This window comes from Embiotoca jacksoni, unplaced genomic scaffold (assembly GCF_022577435.1).
Source record: "Embiotoca jacksoni isolate LCO1_2020_lvr unplaced genomic scaffold, fEmbJac1.0.p SCAF_23, whole genome shotgun sequence".
Taxonomy (NCBI): domain Eukaryota; kingdom Metazoa; phylum Chordata; class Actinopteri; family Embiotocidae; genus Embiotoca; species Embiotoca jacksoni.
The window spans coordinates 4,132,604-4,155,030 of record NW_027185374.1 but is presented as its reverse complement, the minus strand read 5'-3'; the positions used below and the strand labels follow the sequence as shown (position 1 = coordinate 4,155,030).

Sequence of the window (22,427 nt, the reverse complement as noted above, 5' to 3'; positions counted from 1 at the left end):
GCCCTATATCACTTGTTGTGGTGGAGATCTGTTCCGGGTATCACTGTCCTCTTCGGTCCTCACTGGGATAATTTTCGAGAAAAGAAAAGAAAGAAAACATGGGGAGGGATGAGGTAAGGTAGACTGAGGGAGGGAGAGAAGAGAGAGGGGGAGGAGCCACCATCGACTGCAGCAGAAAAATGAGTGAGCGGAGGAAAAGGGGGAGGGCAGAGTGGTGATGAGCAGCAGCGAGGAAGCTGGAGAGAGAGCGAGAGAGAGAAAGAGATGGAAAGAGAGAGAAGGGGCGGGAAGACAGCATCTCCTCACTGCAGAGCCTTTCATTGATAAAGTATCACCAGTGTGAGCCAGAGGACTGCAGCTGGACACATCACACTCTGCCTCATCATGCCCTCTCACACACACTTCCTGAGTCCTCAGTGCGTTTACCCACAGTGCACCTCAAACGACTGCACCGTTGAGGACACACACTCACTCGCACTACAGTGACACGCTCTTATTGAGCCGTGCAACAGCATCATCGCAGACTCTCCCGTCTCTTCTCTCCATCCTGTGGGCTTAGTTCAGAGAGGGACACCTGTAACTGAGGAGCGAGAGCTGGCACATCTGATCCGGGACCAGGCTTTTGGAGGAGTCCTCGGGTAAAAACAGGCTGCAGCAGGATCAGTGGAATCAGCCAACGCAACAGCATAAAGGTACAGAAGGGTGCAGGCATGTGTTCAAACAGTGCATGTGTTGTTAGGCATCCATTCACACTTCAGAGCGAGAAGTAAACACACTGAGCATGTGAATGCACTCATACATTAACTTCACACACACCTGACAGTTCAGTATGATGCTTTCAGAGTGGTGTGAGACTGTCAACAAAACTGTTTCCTCCTCAGAGCAACAGGAGCTGGTATCTTCCTCCTCCTCTTCCTCCTCTCCCCATCTTTTTCTGTGCATCTCTCACTGTCTCTCTTACTTTAGCCTTATCTTTATCGTTCCAGTGATCCCATCATCATCATCATCATCATCATCATCACAGCGCCCTTTCTAGCATTTTCTGTCCCGCGCATGTCTCTGCAACAAGCTACAGCTTTTCCTTTACGCCTGTCCTTCTCTCTGTAGTACACTCCCTGCCAGTCTGTCCGTCATCCTGGGATCTACGGAGGCAAGTGGAGTGCCGGTGTCGGCCATGAAGCTGGTGAATGGGGGAGGTGGAGGAGGAGGTGGTGGTGGGGGAGGCGGAGGAGTGGGAAGAGATGGAGAGAAGACTGCCTTCTCCTTTAAGAAGTGCTCTGCCTTCCAGTTTGTCAAGAGAAAGGTAAGTTTTGGATGACACACACACACACGCACGCACGCACGCACACACACACACACACACACACACACACACACACATTTTGGGATGGGTGCATGTTTGAGTGTGTGCCTATTCATGCACCTACACAATCAGAGTGAGAGGTATGTTGGCTGAGAGAGGAGGTGTCACAGCCGGAGTGTTCCCTCTCTCTCTCTCTCTCTGTGTGTGTGTGTGTGTGTGTGTGTGTGTGTGTGTGTGTGCGTGCGTGCGTGCGTACGTGCGTGCGTGTGTGTGGCTGGGTGGGTGGGTGGGAGGGTTGGGGGGGGGGGGGGGGGGCAAAGATGATGTCATTGTGGAAGCTAAGCCGATCAAATCAGGCTCTGCGTGTGTTTACAGTGTGTTGTGTGTGTTTCTCCTTGCTTGTGTGTGTGTGTGTGTGTGTGTGTACTCCACAGTTGCATTAAAGAACCCACAAGTGTCTGTTGAGCAGAAATGATGACATCACTGAGCAAACGAGGTCCTATAGTTGGTATCTACTTGCATATCCTGCATTATGCTGCAGTGCTGGGAGAGGTCTGTGTGTAATGTTGTCTTTGGTTGGTGTGTTTGTGTATTGAATGTGTGTTCTGACTTTTCCAAAAGTACAATCCAGGGACTGAGTGGATGATATAATCATAAATCATGTACTATAGAATGAGTTGTTTACTAACATCTAATACTTAAATCTTTTACACAGGTGTATCCCACCAATACGACTAAAAGAGCTCCATCTGGAATTTAACAGTAGACATTTTTGCCCCTGTTCAACCACTCTTTTTTTTAAACTTTTAATATCAATGCTAATATACCCTCATTATGTCTGATATGATTAGTTTGTTTAAGTGTCATGGACCACGTGGTGCTCAGCCCATATGGGCTTACAAGAGACCAAACAGCAACTCTTTTGGTCACGTGACAAAGCATAATAAACAGTTCCAGAAATTCAGAGAGAACCTTTAAAAAAAAATCACACAGACATCCCACCACAACAAAATATCATTAGAGAGATAACTCAACATATTACCACCTGACAACCCAAATACAATTTAAGATTCTGTTACTGAATTTTTCCAAGGGGAAATTCAACACAAAATGAAAATCCTCTTCAACAACACCAAGATCACAAAATGCATTAATAATTCAATTCAATTCAATTCAATTCAATTCAATTCAATTCAATTCAATTCAATTCAATTCAATTCAATTCAATTCAATTCAATTCAATTCAATTCAATTTTATTTATATGAAGAGAAAAGAGAAAAACCTCCAACAGAGGGAAGGAAAAACTCCCTCTTAAGAGGAAGACACCTCTGACAGAACCAGGCTCAGAGGTGGGCGGCCATCTGCCTCCACCGGTTGGGGTGAGGGGAGAGCAGAGAGAGAAAAGGACAGCATAGAGATACAAGACATGAACTGTTGGTGGGGCTGACAATCGCAAAGCAGAGACATGCAGCTCCAGATAATAATAATGCTCTTTAGAGCTGCTGATGCCTCCATTACCAGCAATGAGTTCTCTGTAAATTACATCTGGTTCAGTGTTCTAATAATCTTTGATTTGAAAGAAGTTTTTCAGCTTTGGCTTATTTCAAATCTCCTCTTTCCACCGCGAACTGTTCCTGAAAATGAAATGGAGTCAGAAGGAGAAAATGATTTTGCCCAAGCATAACTGTGTGCTCTGTCCCATTTCGTTTTGGTCAGTCTTTGTTCTGGTAACTGGACAAAGCACTTTATCAAGCAACATGCAAATGCTTTTCAAAGTAAAAGATTGTTGAGGAGTTTCAAGTTTTTGCAATGAAGATTAAAAAACTAACCTGGCACAATGAACCAATGAATCAATTTTGGGCATTTGATGAATTTAATTTGGTTTAAGTTGCTATTTTCTGGCAGTTTATAGACCAAATGATTAATTAATCATTGAGAAAACAGATTAATTATGTAATCTGACAAAAACATCCCGATGTTGTCAAACAGCTCAACTTCTGCCCCCTTTAAATCAGAATAATTTGCATGCGATTTACATGAGATCAAAAGAAAATGAAGCGCAATATGACTGCAGGCTATAACAGGAAGGAAACAACTAACATTAACTTCCAGCTTGTAGATTGATGCATTCACCCAGTAATCACTGTACTGCTTTGGGAATACAGCAGAACATTATTACTTTCCAAACTGTGTAATAATATAATAATGTAATAAATCATAAATGAAAGGTTTATTGCACAAGTTATTTACTGTGGTTCAAGTCACCACATTTTCAGCCTTAAGACAGCGAACATGTTCCAGGATAACAAGAAATTGGCAGCAATCAACAACAGTTCTATACTAGATGAATATTTGTTGCTGAATAGATTATATTTTTTCTAGTCAGGTTGTGTTATTGTTGGGTTTTTTTGGCTCACATTATGGGTTGTGTAAAATGTGTGTTCCTATGTGTTTACTGGTCTCAGATGGTGTACAGTATGGTGTGGATCACTGATGAGTTGCCTGATGAATATGGGCAGATTGTGTTAACACCCACGCACAAAGACACTCCCACTGGCACCGTCTGCTGCAATGAGTTTCCCATGAGATGATCTAAAATAGATTCATATTTGTAACAGTAAACAGTGTCTGTCTGCCCGTCTGTCTGCCCGTCTGTCCGTTCGTCCGTCCATCCATCTTCACCTCTTTTGACTTTCGTCTTCATATTTCTGTATAATTTTGCCTTCCCCTCTACTCTATCCTAACTAAGGAAAAAACAAAGCAGAAGCTTCCAGATATGCATCAGCACACAGCCCCAAATCAGAATTAATGCCTGCTGCTGTTCAGGGTTTATTTGTCTCCCTATTTGTGTCTAAATCAGCCTAATCACATAATGAGGAGAGCATGAGTCCAGACAGAGCTGTGCATCATACAAATGAGGAAGGGAAATAAGGGACGGAAATATCAAATCAATGGAGCTGTGTATGTTAGGTGTGTTTTCACTGGTCTATTTGGGATCGTACATTTGAACAAATGTTACCTGTTACACTTAAACAAGCTGGCACATCAAAAAGATGATGTTGTGTAGAGCTTTATAGCAGTGTTTTTTTAAAGTGATCCAAAAGAAGGGAAACATTGTGATGCTACTGCGAGCTCTGAAAGACTGTGTGTTTGTGCCTGTGGTGAATTTGGTGGATTCGGATGACACCTATCATCAGTTTTATTATCAGCATGACTTGTTACACAAGAGGTATGACAGAGCACCATTTGATCCATGAGAGAGTGCCAAAACATTTCTCACACTTCTTTGAATCCAATGACATATAACAAAGGCAAAAGTCCTCTAATTAGATGTAACGTCAATCACATGTTCAATCAGGTCATGTTTGGTTCTGTGAAAAAATGTGTTGCAGGGTTTTTATTTTAGGTGTGTGTCATCGGACGTCCGTGGAAGTCCTACAGTGGCTGGCTTGGTTTTGTGTTAACCTGCTGGAGTGTTTTTCCAAGTCTGTTTTCCTTTAGACCCGACATGCCTTGACACGCTGTCTGGCTACCCTTCGACTCAGGCATTCAATCTTAGTGTGTGTGTGTGTGTGTGTGTGTGTGTGTGTGCGTGCGTGCGTGCTAATTGTTGGACTCACGCAGCAGGATACGGTTTCACAAGGCTTCTCGTGAAAATGTTGGTTTTTCTCTCTCCCTGTCAATCTTCTTCTGTTTCCCGATTATTGTTTCCTCTACTTTCTTCACATCTTCTTCTCAATGTTTCTTTTCTCTAAACACCCCCCCCCCCCCCCACACACACACACTGGGTTTTACAGTTAGTGACTGTGCATTTCTGAAAGTCTTAGTCACTGCAGGAGTCTTGCGTGTACACCATGCATTAGGCTTGCATGCACCAACTCATGCCTTTGTTAGTAATATATAACGCCATTAAACACAACGTCTCACTCACTTGTTGACATCATTACTGCGTAATGTGAACATTCATTAGCGACAAACATGTAGAAGGGTTTAATTTGGGATAATTCATCACGGGAGCGCACATGAGGATTGATCCGCCTCTCTGTGGACCGGCCAAGTTTCTGTAATGTATTGCTGGCATTAAAGAAAGTCAAAGAAACAGTGACGAGCATGAAGACAAATGAGACTTTGCTTTCATTCTTCATCAAACTGGAGAGTGCCGTTAGCATTGTGCATTGTGTCATCAGCATGCAGCAGGTGTGTGTGCAACACATATACTGTATGTCATTCTGTGAGTGTTCCCTTACTGATTAATGTGTTAGAAGTGTGGCAGAGCAGAGACTAATCTGTGTCTCTTTGAAGTGCATTTATATATGTGTGTGTGTGTGTGTGTGTGTGTGTGTGTGTGTGTGTGTGTGTGTGTGTGTGTGTGTGTGTGTGTGTGTGTGTGTGTGTGTGTGCGTGTGTGTCCGTCCCACTTGAACTGACACGTAATGAGGGATAACATGACAGACTCTTTCTCTGATTAAAGTTGCAGCTGGCGAGGTTGGCGCTGAATGTGTAAATTGTATGTGTGTGTTGAGCATCCTCATGAATACTTTCAAAAACACATGACTGCAGAAGAAGAGAAGCAAAGATGTAAAAAAAAAAAAGTGAGATCAAACCAACTGAAGAAGAATTTTCACCTGTTTCATGTACAGGTAAGAAGATGGATGAGGAACCCCAAGGTGAGCGTGGAGAAAGCCCAGGGCAAAGGCCTCCACTACCCTTGTCCGAAGTGTCCGCTGGCTGAGGACCTGTGGTACACACACTTCCCCTCGCCTTACGGCTGCTGTCACTATGGGGGCCTGCAGGGTGGCCAGTATTACCAGCAGGAGCCGTGCTCGCCGTGCCCTGCCAGTGGGTCATCCAGCGGCCATGAGAAGAACAAGGGCTGCAAGGTAAACAGACAAACATACTTGTATATGGAGAGTGTGGGTTTCCCAATGTATCTCTTTGTGTCACTTCTCCATACATGAAGTCACACTCTACCCTGTGACACACAATCAACTGCCTTCACCTCTGAGTATCATTTGTCACCTCCGTCACACACACAGACACATTTAAAGGATAATTACAATTTAATTATATTTCGGTTCATATTGTCATAGTTTTACCATCATGTCTATTAGTTATAATAACATTCACTACAGTTTTTTGCTTGTCTAAGTCAAAGCAAGGCCTACTTACGACCCATCGTTGCTGGTTGAATATATCTTTTATATTATTTATATATATTTTAGCAGTCTTTTGAGCACCGTTGCCGCATTTGGAAATAACACAACTTCATGTGAAAGCACAGTATTATAATTACCAACAGAAACGATGACCCACACAACAAAAATAAAACCCAAGTGTATCTCCAAATTCTGCCTGAGCCAACCTTTCTGTTGGAGATCCCAAAATTTGCACAAAAAAAAAGCCAAACATCTCAGCCTGAATTTTAAAGAGGTATGTACATAATTATGCACACAACATGTAGTATATCTCCATTTGATGTAATTGTACAGCCATAGCAATCAATCAAACAATGATTATATGTTGTTGTTTTTTTTAAAGCTGCAACAGATTGTAGACAAATTGAACTGTGTTGTTGTCCAATGTTGTATCTCATCTTGTCATACAGTGTCATAAGGTTTTTATATACATTTAAGTAAATTTAGTGGTAAATTGAAGGTGTGAATGAAAAGTTAACAGAGTGTGACCTATTACATAATGTGTACCATATACAAAAGGAGAAGCTGCCCACTCACCTGCTATCCTCTCACCACACATCTCCCCTTCTGGCCTGCAGGTGGGTGTGTATCCACCCCCCCCCCCCCCCTCCTGCTAAACCCCCCCCCCCCCCCTCCCACACACACACACACACACACACACACATCACTTGACTCATTTCTCTCTCTGTTTGCCTGTTAGCGCTCATTGAAATAAGTCAAAGAGGCAAATTATTAACAAACAGGACTCTGGACATTGTTCTCTGTTTCTCTTTGTTCTCCCTTCAAGCTCCTTCACGAGTGTTGTTACGTAATTTAAAATGCTGAGGCGACTGAAGACTCGGGTGTTTTTCAAAGTCCCACTTGTTGTTGCTAAAATTAGTGCAGGAGGCTTCGTTCAGGAGAGAACACTATTAAAAATTAACCCAAAACATAATGAACACCAGTGCATGAAAGGAAGTGTCAACAAATGCCTTGCCCAAGCAAAAAGACACACACACACACACACACACACACACACACACACACACACACACACACACACACACACACACACACACACACGTCCATTTATGCTAATGATGCTGCTGCAGGTGTCCAGGTTGTCCTTGGTTATGCAACTGCCATCACAATAGCTTTTCCACTGCCGATCAATCATTATACCCATCAGCTGGTTCCCCATTTGTGTGTCTGTGTGGAGAGAGTGAGTCATCACCATCCCAGCAGGACAAAGCCACACTGTCCCTTTTTGAATTTCGGTATGTAAGGATGTAAAACAGGGCTCCACTGTTGTCCGTCACCCCATTCTCTTTCCTGCAGCTGTTCACTTTTTTTTTTTTTTTTTTTTTTTAACCATTTTGCTTGCAGACTCTCCATCAGTTCCACCTCTTGCCCTCAAAACCAAAAGATCTGTCAGCAGTCTCAGTGATCTCTCTCAGTGGAGATAACTGCTGTGGGTGCGTGTGTGTAGAATTAATGGGTGTTGCACTGAAGCGGGAGCAGGCTTGCTGCTTGGAGGGGTGGGGCGGAGGGTTTAAAGAGGACAGGGCTCTGTGATGAGTCATAGCTGGTGTAAGAGTTGCAGTGTGTTTGTGCATGTGTGTGAAGTCAATATGTTTCATATCTCATATGTGGTCTTCAATCCGAGGCTGGATGAATGATTGACGGCATACAAACTTACAGTAACAGTACGGTGTCTAGATATGGAATTGCTCTGATCCCGTGTCTGACTTTGTGTGTAAAATACTCCATGTCAAAATTGAGCACATGGACATCATGTTCTGTACTGTTCCCTGCATACCGTACTGTATCATCGCACACACTGTCCACACCCTTCGCTACTCGGAGCCCTCAAAGTTGGTTTGCCAAATACTTGCTTGAGTATGATGCTTGTTCAGAAAATTGAGCAGTGGCAGAAACATTTTCCTCACATGCCAAGCTCACTGCTCTGTTCTGCAAGAAGGACACCCACAACCAGATTCAAATGCAAATGTGCAAAGTATCACTATGAAATGTATCAGTCCATCAAAGTGAACTGTATCTGTCGCTGTCGAACAGCTGTCTCGGACTCTGACTTTTGAAGCTTGGGTGATGACGCTGAGAAGCTGCTGTCATAATTTCAAGAAGTTGAAGATGAATAAGACACCAGTTGACAAGTGTCAGATTACTCTTAAGTGTGCATAGACAGACGGGAAAGCTCTCGAGACATTTGTCATGGTCGGATGTGTCGCTCTTTATTCTTTACTTTTTAAGCTGCTGTAAATGTAGAAGTATTTTGCCTCCAGTGCCTCTGCATTGTTGAATCTTGGATGTGAAACTTTTGTCCTGCTCACTGTAGCATTTCATTGTGAGAAGAGCCTTTTGAAATTGTTAATCTGCATTTGGCAGCAGAGTAATTTTGCAGTTGTTTGTTTCCAGAGGAGCTGCATCCCAACTGGAATTAAAGTTTTCACTCACCCTCGAAAGCCCAAAAATGAATAAAATATGAACGCCACAATGTCGGAATTAATGTAAGGACATTTGCCAAGCCCTTTTATACTTGAGTGTCGCTCTCTTTCCAAGAAAATCCTCCCTGACAGATTGCCCACCTCCACGTCCCCCCTCTCTTCATTAAAAATCCATCACAGCACTTCTTATTTGTGATTATGAAGCATCAGCGCTATTAAAAAACGCAGCTAGCTTAGCTTAGCCTTGACCCAGTGCTCTGCATAGCCTTCACCCCGCTGCTACCTTTGATGAGTGTACCAGAAGTAAAGACAAATATGGCATCAACTTTATGACACTGTTTATATTATGAAATCCGAATTTATGACTGTGCATTTTTTTCTGGAGTAATGATTGCAGGGAAATAAAGGAGGAGAGGAGGAGAGGTTTACTGTAAGTAGGAGGTAGGATATGTTGTGAGAGTGTATGGAAGAAATTAGAAATACAACAGGGTAAACAATGGCTTAACGGCTGGAGAAGAGAGGGGCTGGTGTAGCTGAGGGGAGAGGCATAAACAGAGGAAACAGCAGTGATAGAGAGAGATGAGGAAAGCTGAGGGGACAGTTTTATTAGAAGATAGGAGATGAGGTCAGGGCATCTGCCCCACCGCCTGAGCATGAACAGGAATCAAAAGCATATAAATCCTCCTGATAAGGATGTCCTGTTCTGTCCCAGGCTGCCAGATACTCCACACACACACATACACACATATACACACACACACACACAAAGCGAATGCAAACGCAGCCTTTCCACTCATCTCTTACATCAAGCCTGTTCTGTTCTTGATGAAGACTTAATCAAAAAGAAAAGAACATGAACTTTTGCTGACTGCTGGTTGTCCTAATGTGTTATCTCTCTTGTTCTACAATTTCAGTACTTTTCTACAGTCTAACACAGGACTTTTTCATGATTCATTTATGTTTTAGAAAAAAAATCTCTCACAAATAAAATGACAACAATATTTACATGTAAATACAGCACATGGAATACACACATTAAATGTATTTATGAGAGAACATCCATCCATTAAGGATTTACCCAATAATAATGTACACACTGATGATAAACAGTTTCCATTTCCTCAATAAAATCCTGTTATGATTAGTAAATAAGGGACACTGTGGTCTCAAAATGTAAACATTTTCAACATTTGTAATGTCAGAACGAAGTTCATTGTGAAACAGGAAAAATAAAAGGATTTTGTGGCTCCTTATTATTCACCTTCTTACCTCCATTTTGAAAGCTGCTATAAGTTACGGCACAAAAAATTCCCATAATTTAGACGTTTGCGGGAAGGACTCTGTTACCATGGAGGATTGGATAAAAATTTGAATGCCTATATTTATGTACATTCTGGCAGATTGGCACAATTACATGTAGTCTGATTTAGCTATTGGCTGTTCCTATCTCAAATTTGTCCATGGATGTACAGCCAACTATCACTGGATTACTTTGATACTGAAGAAAATCTTAAAATGTGATGATTCTCAGGCAGGTTCTATGGTTTTAAGGAGCATAGTTTTTAGATTTCTAAGTGCATTTATAGATGTTTATTGACGATTGACATCTGAGATGATAATATTGCAAGTCACACTGATTCTATGAATATGCGGGTGATGTCTGTGTGCTCAGATCTGAGTTATGAAACACAGAAAGTACTAATTTGCACGCAAATTGCAGCAATAAGGGTTTTAAAGTACCTTAATTGCTTCACCTCCAAGAGCTGGGAGTCAGACACTACTGCAGCATTGTAAATGAATGTTCTTACTCCTTATTTGCTGAAACCTTTCTCCCCCTTTTCCTCATTTATCCTGATGCAGGTACCCAGTAGGTATGTTAGTCAAACCCCATAAAGTACAAAATATGCACCATGCAATTTTGGGACTTTAAAGCCATACTGGAGCCTCTTAACAAGTCAGATACAATAATTACTTAAACAAGACAACATATAACAGCAAAATGTCTTGATTATACTATTTCATATGATACACTGTATTAAATAAGCTCATAGTTGTTATCTCGGTTGCTCAGTGACATACATTTTTGGCCTCTTCTGGGCATGGATCAGGTGATAGTTTTAATCAGTCAGCATTCACTTAGGTTTAAACACCAAATTTACCCAGGAAGACCGAACACACTCTGGTCCCATTTGTGTTTACTGTCCAAAACTCATTCATGCAGGAGAAAGAGAGGGAGAGGGCAGGAGAGAGGAAAGAAGGCAGGAATTCAAGCAGAGAGGCCGAGGGGTGAAGAAATCGAAGGAGATGAGAGAAACCAAGTGTGTCCAGGAAGAACAATGATTTTGATCTACTCCCATCCACCCCAGTGAGATGTGGTTGACTATTGATAAGATCTCAACAAAAACGTAGGGGTACAAAGCAGAGGACGAAAAGCTGCATCTGGATTTCTGGAAATGAGCTTGGATGCAGAAGAAAAGCCCTGCCTCATTTGTCAGTGAAGTAAGCTCACCTCGGTAGTGTTACCTGCATCATCACAGTCAAAAACGCCCATTGACAGACGATCCTTGGGTCATCTGCATTTTTAAAACTACTGCCTCGTGGTTAACTCGGCTGTTGCGTATCATTCTCCACAGAGAGAAAACAGAGGGAGATGATCTGTGACAAATCCACCTCTTCTGTTCTCCATGTGCAGTGACAAGGCCCTGCAGGCTGAAGCTCTGCTCCACGAATGCTAATGCTTTATGTCTAAGTCAGTGAATGAGACCGTGAAGAAGCTTTGACGGCAGGCTGAATTCATTCAAAGATCCTGTGAAGTGAGACTGTTGGTCGATCACAAGCACAAATACAATTCAGGTTTTAAATCAGATGACATGTCAGGCGGAGGTAGAAATACCTCGACCGTTGGCCTCCATATCAGCTGTTGACAATGTCTTCTTAGAGAAAGATTTTTCACTTTTATGGTGCATTAAGTTTTCTTGTAACTGTGATGTGACCGTATGTTGCTCCTTAACTTTGCACTTCAGACTTTGGTTCCTGACGTAGTGTTATCTGAGAAATGCCTGAGCTGTACATTCTGAGAGATCTTGGGCCATTCACTTCTTGATGGAGCTAATGGTTAACGTTTTGTGTGTCATATTCAAAGATCACACCGCTGTGCTGGTGACCTTTTACTGCCACACTATTGACGTTTTATTTTATTATTTTGGCAAGGACATGAACTCCAGACGTCTCCAAGCTGTTTAAACTTGAATGGTGAAAACAGGATGGAAAATCTTAACTCGCTGCTGATTCAAGTAAGAGTTGACAGGAAGAAACATATTTTAGTATAATGCAGTCTGATGTAACAACAGAAAATGCAGTTGACCAAATGGAGTCTGATACAGTCTCAACAAAAAATATTTATTACAGGGCTGTTGGATTGTATTAAAAGTAGGTGTCCCCAATGAATTGGGGAACTTTGTTGTCTCTCTTGACCAGCGCTTGGTCCTCTGTTCACCTGCCAATCAGGTTACACAGCCTTGCCAAAACCTCAGTTGAGTTCCAGCTTTGGTCACATTTGCAATGAATCGTATTACTGTCAAAAAGGTTTTAGCTTGCACTGGGAATAAGAAGGAATTAAGAGGAACAACCCTCTAGGTCCAATTATATTTGATACAAAGAGTTACACAGAGCGCACTGGGAGCCAAAATCCCTCTCCAAGTTGTTGGCTTGTCATGCATACTGTACCAATACCAGGGAGAAATGCATCTCATACCAAACTTCTGTTTGTATTCTTTTGAATAGTTTGGCTAATTGACTCCCAAATTTCTTCTTGCCTATTTAAAGACCTCCGCACATATTCACATTCAGTCTGTATAAATGCCAAAAGTCAGAACCCCCTGAGTCTCTCAGAATCTCTGTTTAGTAATGAAACTGTTGAGGCGCCAGCTTAGCGTTGGTATGAAGGCAGTTTGCATCAGTTTGGCTGGCTTCCAGCTCCTGCTTGCCCTCTTGGCAACACCTGAAGGAGTCATCTGGTTGACTGTTGAAAGCTTTCCCTTTTCTCCTACAGCCTTCTTGTATCCTTTACAACCTTTCATATTTTTGTGTCATCACCTTTGCCCTCTATTGTGATGACTAACATTTTTCTCACCTCCAATTTAAAAATATTGAAGCACAATTAAAATGTGGGTTCTCTCCCAGGGCATGGAAAGCAGTTCCAAGCTACCACTGTTTAGCATAAACTTGGAAATGGAAAACTGCTAATCCTTTGCTTTTCTTTTGTTCCATAGCCAAGCACTCTGGCAGCGGAAGAATGTGGTTGGAGCAATAAACTTGGAATTGCTTTCCTTGCATGATCTCTCATCTTCGCTCACAGTGGATGCATATATACACCCCAAAATCGCAGAGTGCATTTGTTTCTATTGCTACAGCCGCATTATACTGTGCAGGCAGGCTGTTTCTGTGCCAAAGCACAAAAAAAGGGAGATAAATAAGCATAGTGGAGGTATTTCATACCTTGGCTGTAGTTCCCTGGGTTTGTTGTGATATGGCAAGGGGGGGGGGGGAGGGGGGTTGAATTAGTTTTGTTTCACCCAAATGTAGCTATAACAAGCTAGAGCGGAGCTGAAGGAGGACAAGTAAAGCAGGTTGTTTGTGGTGTTAAGAGGCTTCCTGACTAATCTGAGTCAGGTTTGACACAGATAGTGAAGGCATTCGGGGTACGTAGGGAGATGACTGTGTGTTATGTGGGGAAAAGCAATTTTGAGGAAGTGACAGGTTTATTTACTTTCGTGGTTTAAATAGAGAGTGACTGAGGGAAAAAAGGGGTAAATGATGAGGGCAAACTTACCAAAATGATCATTTTGAGATGATGCTAGTGCTGATATTTATATATAGCTGTATAGCTGATTCACTGTGTAACCAGTGACTGAAATGTAAAACAAAAATGCTGTATCAGTTTCTGCACCCACTGTGGATTAAACCCCCCCTGGGAGATCCACATCAATACCTCTCGCTCACCCTCCCTCTCTTCCTCCATCCTCCTTTATCTCCACTGAACTTGACCCACTAGAAAGAAAAAAAAGAAACTCTCATGCGAGTCTCATTGTGACGGAATTTGGGAATTATTGTTGTTCTAATCTACCCCGAGAACCCGGCTAATCCCATCTTCCATCTTGATGTTCCAGGGCTGATGCCAAAACTGCTGCGCCGCAGAGGCTCAGCAGCACCCTGACTATGCACTCTAACTTTTGTTTCTCCCATTCACACACTCCGTTCTGCTGAGACTGCTTTCTACAATGGGGTTTGGGTTTATGGCACACACTTGACAACTGAGTTTCAAATTGACCTGACCTGCTTCCTTGTGGATTTAGTGCCCAGCAATGAACTACTGTCGCTTTGCATTCTTAGTAGAGTATATTTTGATATACTTGAAATAATAATCTCATTTTGTATTAAAGCTACTATATCTTGAGATCTATTGGCTCACTTACATGCTGAGAAATAAATGTTTTGCCTGGATACTGATCCTGAGTCTGGTGACTCCCTCACTTTTCCTTAGCACCACCATGAGCATGAGGTCTAGAGTTTAGAGTGTGTCAACAACCGTTTTAACGCAGGGGCTGTTTTCAGTCTGAATCACCGCTAAGCACGCTGACGTTAACATTTAGGTCAAAACACTGCTGTGCCTTAGTGCAGACTCTTGGACTGCTACCATGGCTGTGGACTGTCAATCTTGTTTTTGAGCACAGCCATTCTTAAACATATGTGAAATTAATATCCTATTTTACTATGCAAGAGAAAATTGTTATCAAGTATCATTTGTCAGATGTTGTCGCTTCTGTCTAAAATAAGACAAGCCATGTCGGTGAGTAGGATTTGCAGTGGGTTTTTTTTAAGTCAGCTATCCACTGTTTCCACCTTAAAAAGCAGTTTTATTTAAATTGTTGAACAAATGTTTTGGCTGTTTTGACTATCTCAGTGAGGCGGAAGAGGAGCCTTAATGTCAAAACAGATAATCAAACCAAACTGGTAATAGTCCCTGCAGTGTACCACATAGATATATTTTCTTTCTCTTAAGAGAAATAAGAGATAGACAGAGATACATAAGGAAGTCAGGAAGACAGTATTTTTGTGATTGCTTGCATGGGTTGAAGCACAGTGAATGACACTGAATATTAATGTTTTGTAAGGAAGTCAGAGTTCAGAGACTGTGTCACGGCGCTCCTCGAGATTTAAAGATAAAAGAATTAGTCTGACCCCAGTGGATGAAAATGGGTGCAAAGTCTAAAACAGCTTAGGGTTAGTATTGTAATTTGAATTCTCAGACTTACTTCATGTCTGGTTCCCTGTTCAACAGTAAAAATACAGTTTTTGTCAGACGTGTTTCTCAGAAACTCCCTCTTGTTTTTCAGATTAACCCTCCTGAACTCTCTTTTCCTCTGAACAGTATCTCTGAGGTTTAATCTCCCTTGGGTTATACTGTATACTCGGTGTTTGTATCCCAGTCAGAATGGCTGATTCATAAGTCTTTGCCTCGCCTCTCTACTATTTTGGATCTTTTCTCCCATTCCTCATTCATTGTAAGACCCATGTTTGTGATCGAGGAACGACGAGAGGGGAAAGAGAAACGGAAAAGAAAGAGCAGTGACCTTGGCGTTAATGAGGAAGTCTTTTCTCTGACAGAGAATTGGATAGCTTATGTAAGACTTTCTCTCATTCTCTGTTAATCTTTTTGTCTTTCAAGCATGTTTTTCTTTGCCTCCATATCTCAAGCCTGTTAGAGGAAGACAAACGTGCTGCGGGAAGCTGGTGGGGGGGCACATATGGATGAGCAGGACGTGGCTAAAAGGGGATTTCTAGGAAAGAGGGCCATAGGTTGGCCGATGACACCACAGTAAACATTGTTTTTACAGCATCGATTTAATGGACATAATAACAGAAAACATTTGTAGTACAATTTAGCTGCTGCAAATATTAAACCAGCTTCTGAAGCTGTAGTTCAATGTGTTATATGTTTACCATTATTTATCTTTCCAATAGATGATTGATTTCTGATGTGTTGAGTTTGTGCAAGTTGATGCAAAGTGATTCCTTAAGACAAGTTTCATAGGCATCCATATTGAGTAATATTAGTGTTTGGACTTGTAGCCTTATCACACAGTCCTGTATTTTATGGCTAGGTCTACTTTATGGGAGTAAAGGTCAGCTTATTAAGGTAAAGGTTTTATATAACTTTGTTGGTTACTTACACTCCTGTTAAAAATAATCTGTGTTGAATTCAGGCAAAAGAGAGTTAAGGAGGTCAGTAAGGAAAAGCGGATGTCTGATTAAGTCTGGATATGCAATAGTGATGTTTTTATTTCTTGATTTATGGAGCTCTGCGGCTGATGTGTACATCCTGGGCTTAGTATGAGAATTTCCCCGGAATATATTCCATCCTGAGTTTGAGGTGAAAGGACATATCTTGCTGAGGAGGCCTTAAATAATGACATTACTGTTGTCTTAATGGGTCGTAACATAAAACAAGGTCACAGGGCAGGGAAAGGGAGTTAAGAGGACGGAGATGGCATTCAAATATGTGCGCTTCCTGTGCACATATTTTCATACCCCTTGAAGGAATGCATGTCACCTCCGCTGGAACAAGGCTCAGAAGGAGGCCATACAATAAAAAAAAAGATTGCATGATAAACAATAAAAAGCAGTTCATGGGTCTTTACATACTGCTCATAACTAATATTTAAGACCTATAGCCTACAAACAAACACATTTGCACCATCCTGCACTTCCTTTTGGCTTATAATATGAGGTTAAATACGTTTGTAAATACAAGTAAACACGCGACAAATGCCATGTAATGTCAGTTTACTGAATCCACAGAGATATGTTTTTGGTTAAAGGAATAGTTTCACATTTTTGGAAATATTTTTGTATTCCTCGTAGTTGAGGGGTTAGATGGGAGGATTAATTCTGCTTTCATGTCTGGAGCTACAGCCAGTAGCCGGTTAACTTAACATAGCATGACAACTGGAAATAACTATCTCTGTCCAAAACTAGCTAAACCCACCAACCATCAACTTTGACACAAATAGTGGGGGGGGTACTGCTTTCACACTCGTCTTTATGCTAAGCTAAGCTAATCGGCTGCTGAAAATAGCTTCACATTTAACAGACAGAAATAGAAGTGGTTTAAGTATCTTTATTTAAACAGAAGCAGGTTACAAGCAGGTTACCAGCAGGTAACATACTGATTTGAACTTTGGCTGAATGAAACGATTATAAATAATTTAATTGCCACTGTAGTCCTGGATATAATTAGGCCTTACACACAGACACACATACACTCACACACACTGTAATGACAGAATGGTTTCATCATGTGTTTGACTACCTCAGTGATTGTTTAGATCAGTTCTGTCCTTCCAACATTGGGCTTTAGTTTGGGTCAAGGGATCAATGGCCTTGATAAGACTCATTTGAAATGGCTGCAGTCACTGAACGAACCTCTGTGAGCCAAGGACACCATTTACCTTACATGGTTACATAGCCATTGTGGGTCACTGACACATCCATCGATGCAATTTGTTTTCCTCAAGAACTATGTGCACCTTGACCTCAGCTTCAACTGTCCCATCTATCTTACATTTCTCTCTCATACCTTGTGTGGGTGCTTGAGTGCTTGAAGGAGATTTTTGTTTCCGCCCATGATATGTGTGTTGCTTTAGTCACATCCTAAACAGTGATTGAGACGAGGAGGTTTGTGGTAAGATTGTCCTCTGGAGCGTGTGTCACTGAGCAGCTGTCACATGAGAAGAGATTAACGCTAAGGCTGACACTGATTCATTCACTGCCTCCTGTGCAAAACAAATGTTACCCTCCAGCATCGTACTCATAAAGTCATGGTGTTGACTCTTGCTAGTATGTTGGTTTTAAATTGCTGCTTTATCTGTTAATTACCCCTTTCGAAGCACAGCAATGACCCCATTGTGAGTATGCTCTTAAAATTACAGGGCATATTTGTTTTTCCTTTTGCTTGGTAATATCTTTTCAATGTGTTGGCTTATAATTCATCATCTTTTTCGCTCTTTAAAGCCTTAAAGGGTGAGGCATGACATCAAATTTGGCATTTGTTTGCCTTTATAATGACCTGAAATGTGTTCTCACTTTAATAGTTTTAGGAAATGTAAACAAAAAATATTGATAATAACATTGTTTGTTACCTTATCAATATGAGTACCTTGTATTATTATGAAGGGATTGTTGTTTTCACCAACATAACCAACAGTAGAGCAGCCTTAAATATATCCGTTTTTAGCGTGTACCATGTCCCCTCAACAGTGTTGCAACCATTTGCTGGCTTCTGATTGGCTAATTCATTGAACTTGTCAGGGCATGGTCAGGGCTTGTTTGGTGGGGGGGGGGGGGGGGGGGGGGGGAGACTGCCAAGTCCTCTTTACTGTTTTTATTTTTATAATTTTGAAGAGATTTTTAAGGCAATTTAAGGGTTGTATTTAGTGGATTTTTGAGTTTAAGTATTTTTTGAAGGTTTTGTTTAAATGTAGTACAAATACATGATTGCACCAAAATAACAACAACCTTTTTAAAAAAAAGAGAACTCTTTTGAAAAATCCTTAAAATCCCTTAAATACCATGAAGTAAGCCCTTAAGAAAACTTGACTCTTAATAACATCTTCGAAAAAACATTTATAAACTCATAGTTAAGTAGTCCATGTGTATTTGATATCCTGATATTACCTTGAAACGTAGAGGTTTGGATTTTTATTGATTACAAGTTGCCTGTCAAAGGTTCAGTTATTTATTTCGTCTATTTAGATGCGGCAGAAGCGATTGACCCTTTTTCATTAATGTCCTGAAAAGTATTCAGTGTCAAATGTTATTGGCCCAACAAAAACAAAAACAAAATCTATCCTTGTTTTGCAGGTCAGGAAGTGGAAGATGCTGGCTCGTCATCATGGCGACAGCACAGGCAAGCAGAAGGAAGCAGAGTCAGACGTCCACCTGTGTGGTTGTCACAACTGGGGGATCCACGCCTCGCCCCCTCTGGCCAGCCCCGTCATGCTGGAGTGCTCCATCTGCAGCGGACCCTACATCAGCTACGCCCTGGAGGATACCTGGCAGCCACGTCAACGCACACAGGCAAGTTCATTGTACAGCCGATGAAATTACTACAGCAAACACTAACTCGTCATACAGTAATCAGTGGACCCCAAAGCAGGGGGACGTCCAGGTGTCATTGAAGGATACGTTTAGGAGGTCCCCAGAGAAATGAGGGATTGGTTTTGTTTTTGTGCCATTTTGCAGGGTTTGTAAAGCCCTGTGTCTGTCTATCACTACCTGTTTATATCAGCTCAGGGTCTTCTTCAGTGGTACAGTCCGTTTTTGGCATATGTTATCATGATTTTAGGAAATGATGCCCATATATGCAGATTTGTTTTTCTGGGGCCCCTACAGTTTGGCTGCAGATCATTTGGCTCTCATCACTGCAGTGCAAAGTGCTAACGGCCCAACCAATTTTAATGCTGACCACTATTTTAATTGGTATTCAACTATAGTATGATCCACTTTTAACGCAGCCTTTGTAATTGTTGTTAAGTTAGCTTTAGTTTAGGATCTTTTTAGACAATAACTGTTATTTCTTGTAGCTTTACACCATTCTTGCTCTTTCTGTTCCTGTTATTAAAAAACTGAAGGAGCATGAAAGTAGTAATAAAGGGGCAGTATTCACCCGCTTCAAATGTTTCATATTTGTTTCTATCTAATTTGGCCAACAAAAGAGATGAAATTAGTGTTTATTAACAGTTCAGGGCCTTAACACAACTATATTTGAATGGTCAAATATGCCATTAACATATAACATGAGAATATGTAAAATAGGAAAACACAATGATTTCAAAATATTGGAAAGAAAAGAAAAAACAGATTTTTGAACATCTTTTTATTTCCTTTCCGTTTTTGTGAATAAAAACAAGGTAAGAAAGAGAGAGAGTAATTTCACTCAGTCCTTTCTGATGATGAAACTAGAATAGTGTTAATCCCTTTTACTGTTAAATGTGCTTTATCTTATGACTCAGGCAACTTATAGACCTCCACCTCTCCCTGACCTTCCCACAGACAGACTAGTCAGCCCTCTCTCTCCTTCTCTACCTCTGCTTCAACAAGCCAAACTTTCAGTCTTCTTTTAGAAAGATTAATCTGCCATGAAATATTAATGACCAGAAATTCCAGATTCACCATCACTATGGATACAACTCCATCAGACCTCTACTGAATCAATAAACAACTTGAAGAAAGACGGAGAAGGGGCATGAGAGAAAGCAGGAAGGGAGAGCAGGGAGACAGCTACGAGTGAGGCAAATTCAAGGAGAAAGGAGGAAGGGGCATGAATGGTGACGTGACTGTTCACTGCGGAGTGGTGCTGACAGTATGAGGGGGTGTGAACAGCAAGCCATATGTGTGTACGTATGTCATTTTGTGTGTATCTGTGCGGAAAAGATGGATAGACGACGCTACCGTCAGCTATATTAAGACTTAGATGGAGATGAAATGACTGGTATGAGAGGCAGAGTGTTGAAAGCATCACCTCTGAATGAGTGAACAAACTGATGAGACTGAAACAACTTGTGCGCTCACACACGCACATGCCTCAGCTCGTCTCATTCTCAAAACACCCATGGGAGAATACGCAGCGCTGCGATACGTTTTCAGAGCTGGAGCGTGCAATGGCAAACTAGGCTGAGACTGTATTAACAGAGACACCAGCCACTTTGAACATTTGATGACTGACAACAACATCACGCGAAGCTAATATCTGACACAACAGCGCAGTTTCATGGGAATGTCCTGAGATGCAAATGCTGCTGGTCCCATAGTAGCTGCCAATTATACTGTTATTGTATGTGACTAGAAAAGCAGGATAGGCTTATAACTACTGTTATGCAGAGGACTGGGTACCAAACTTTCATACTTATGTGACACTTAGAGAACTGCTTCCGTGTTATCTATCGATAAATGGCTTGTAATTTGGTTGCAAATTTAGGTACCTGGGCTACATACACACCATGTTTTTATTTTTAAAACGCATAACTTTTGCTTGTTTATATAGGAGTAGATGTCATCAGCGTCAGTGAGCCAATACAGCTTTTAGCATACCTAACCTGCACACTTAGATAAAAAAAAAATATTGTTTTAACTTCAATAAATCTTATATTAGAATCTCTTATTTCATTCTTTTCAAAACTATTTTTGGCCACACATCTGTTTGAGTCACCTGGTTTACACTCTCCCCCTCTAAACTACATGAAAACTATAGATTTGTACCATAATGTGCATTATAATTATTACTTTTCTTATTCTTACAATTCATAAAACTAGTATTGAAAAAAGTATCGTTCAGGAACTGATGTCTGAGTCAAGGTATCAGTGACAGTGGTAGCAGTATAGAAATATTTGTTTTTCCACAACATTTATTTAACAGCTATAGTATAGTCTGCTTTCTAGATCCAGAGTATAAACTAACTCCTAGTCATGTTTCAGATGTTTGGGTCATTTCCCTTTTAAACTTCTCAGATGGCTTTGATATGAATAATGGTTTGAAGTCAGAATTTTCCTCAATTTGTGTAGCAGAAGTTTGTTTCTACTTTCTAGTGTCAGCTATTAGTTCATGAGATAAGGGTTTGTGGTTCTTAGTTCAATAATTAATGTATGAAACTACCTCAACTAGCTGCACTAGTAAAACGCTACTGTTACACTATTAATAATCTAATAATGTTATATACCATCATATATCAGTTACTGAGGTAATTCAAATATTTTTTATATTTATTTTACTTTTGATACCCTAAGTGCATTTAGCTGATAATACTTTAATACTTTGGATATGTATTTTTTCTTTTTTTTACTCCAATAAATTTAAATGAGCACATTGTGAGCAGGTGTCCTGTTAGTGGCCCAACTGAGTGAGATCAGCTTCATTTTGGCATTCTGTCTCACCAAAGCACAATAGTACTCTTGTAATGTTGTTTGGAGCAGCGGTTTCTCACCACTTCCAGCACAGGCAACCAAGTGATTCAGTGCAGTTTCACCCTGGAAACCCAACCTCAGTAAAACATGTCATGGAGAACCAGCTGGAATTGGGGAACAACCCAGTCTGGGTCAGAACCAGTGGTTTCAGAAGAAGTTTCTAAACTTTAAAAATATATATATCTTTTTTTTAATACGATTAACTGATAGTAAATGTATCTAGTAATTAACGGTTGAAAAGCAATCATTAGTAAACAAAATTTAGTGTAGATAAGATTTGTCAGATTTGTCTTTTGCTCCTTTGTGTAGTTACTGATCCTCAAGTTGTGTACCACTGGCTTAGATTGTTGCTTGTCCAGTCTGTATTTGAAACAAGGAAATTTGCCCAAACTGGTTTTACAGTGTGTTATGTGAGAATAGCAATATGTTGGCCAACATTTTGGGTTGGGCTTTCAATCTGAATA

At 41.0% G+C, this 22,427-nt stretch overlaps 1 protein-coding gene across 1 annotated transcript in view; it reads left to right on the top strand.

Moving 5' to 3' along the window:
• Positions 1-246: 246 nt before the first annotated feature.
• Positions 247-22,427, top strand: part of sgk1 (serum/glucocorticoid regulated kinase 1) — a 35,059-nt gene continuing 12,878 nt past the window's right edge. The window contains exons 1-4 of the mRNA XM_069158320.1: positions 247-692; positions 1,108-1,303; positions 5,945-6,184; positions 18,865-19,080. Of these exons, the coding sequence (XP_069014421.1) occupies positions 1,175-1,303; positions 5,945-6,184; positions 18,865-19,080 (585 nt within the window). The 5' untranslated portion in view covers positions 247-692; positions 1,108-1,174. The remainder of the gene's footprint in view (positions 693-1,107; positions 1,304-5,944; positions 6,185-18,864; positions 19,081-22,427) is intronic.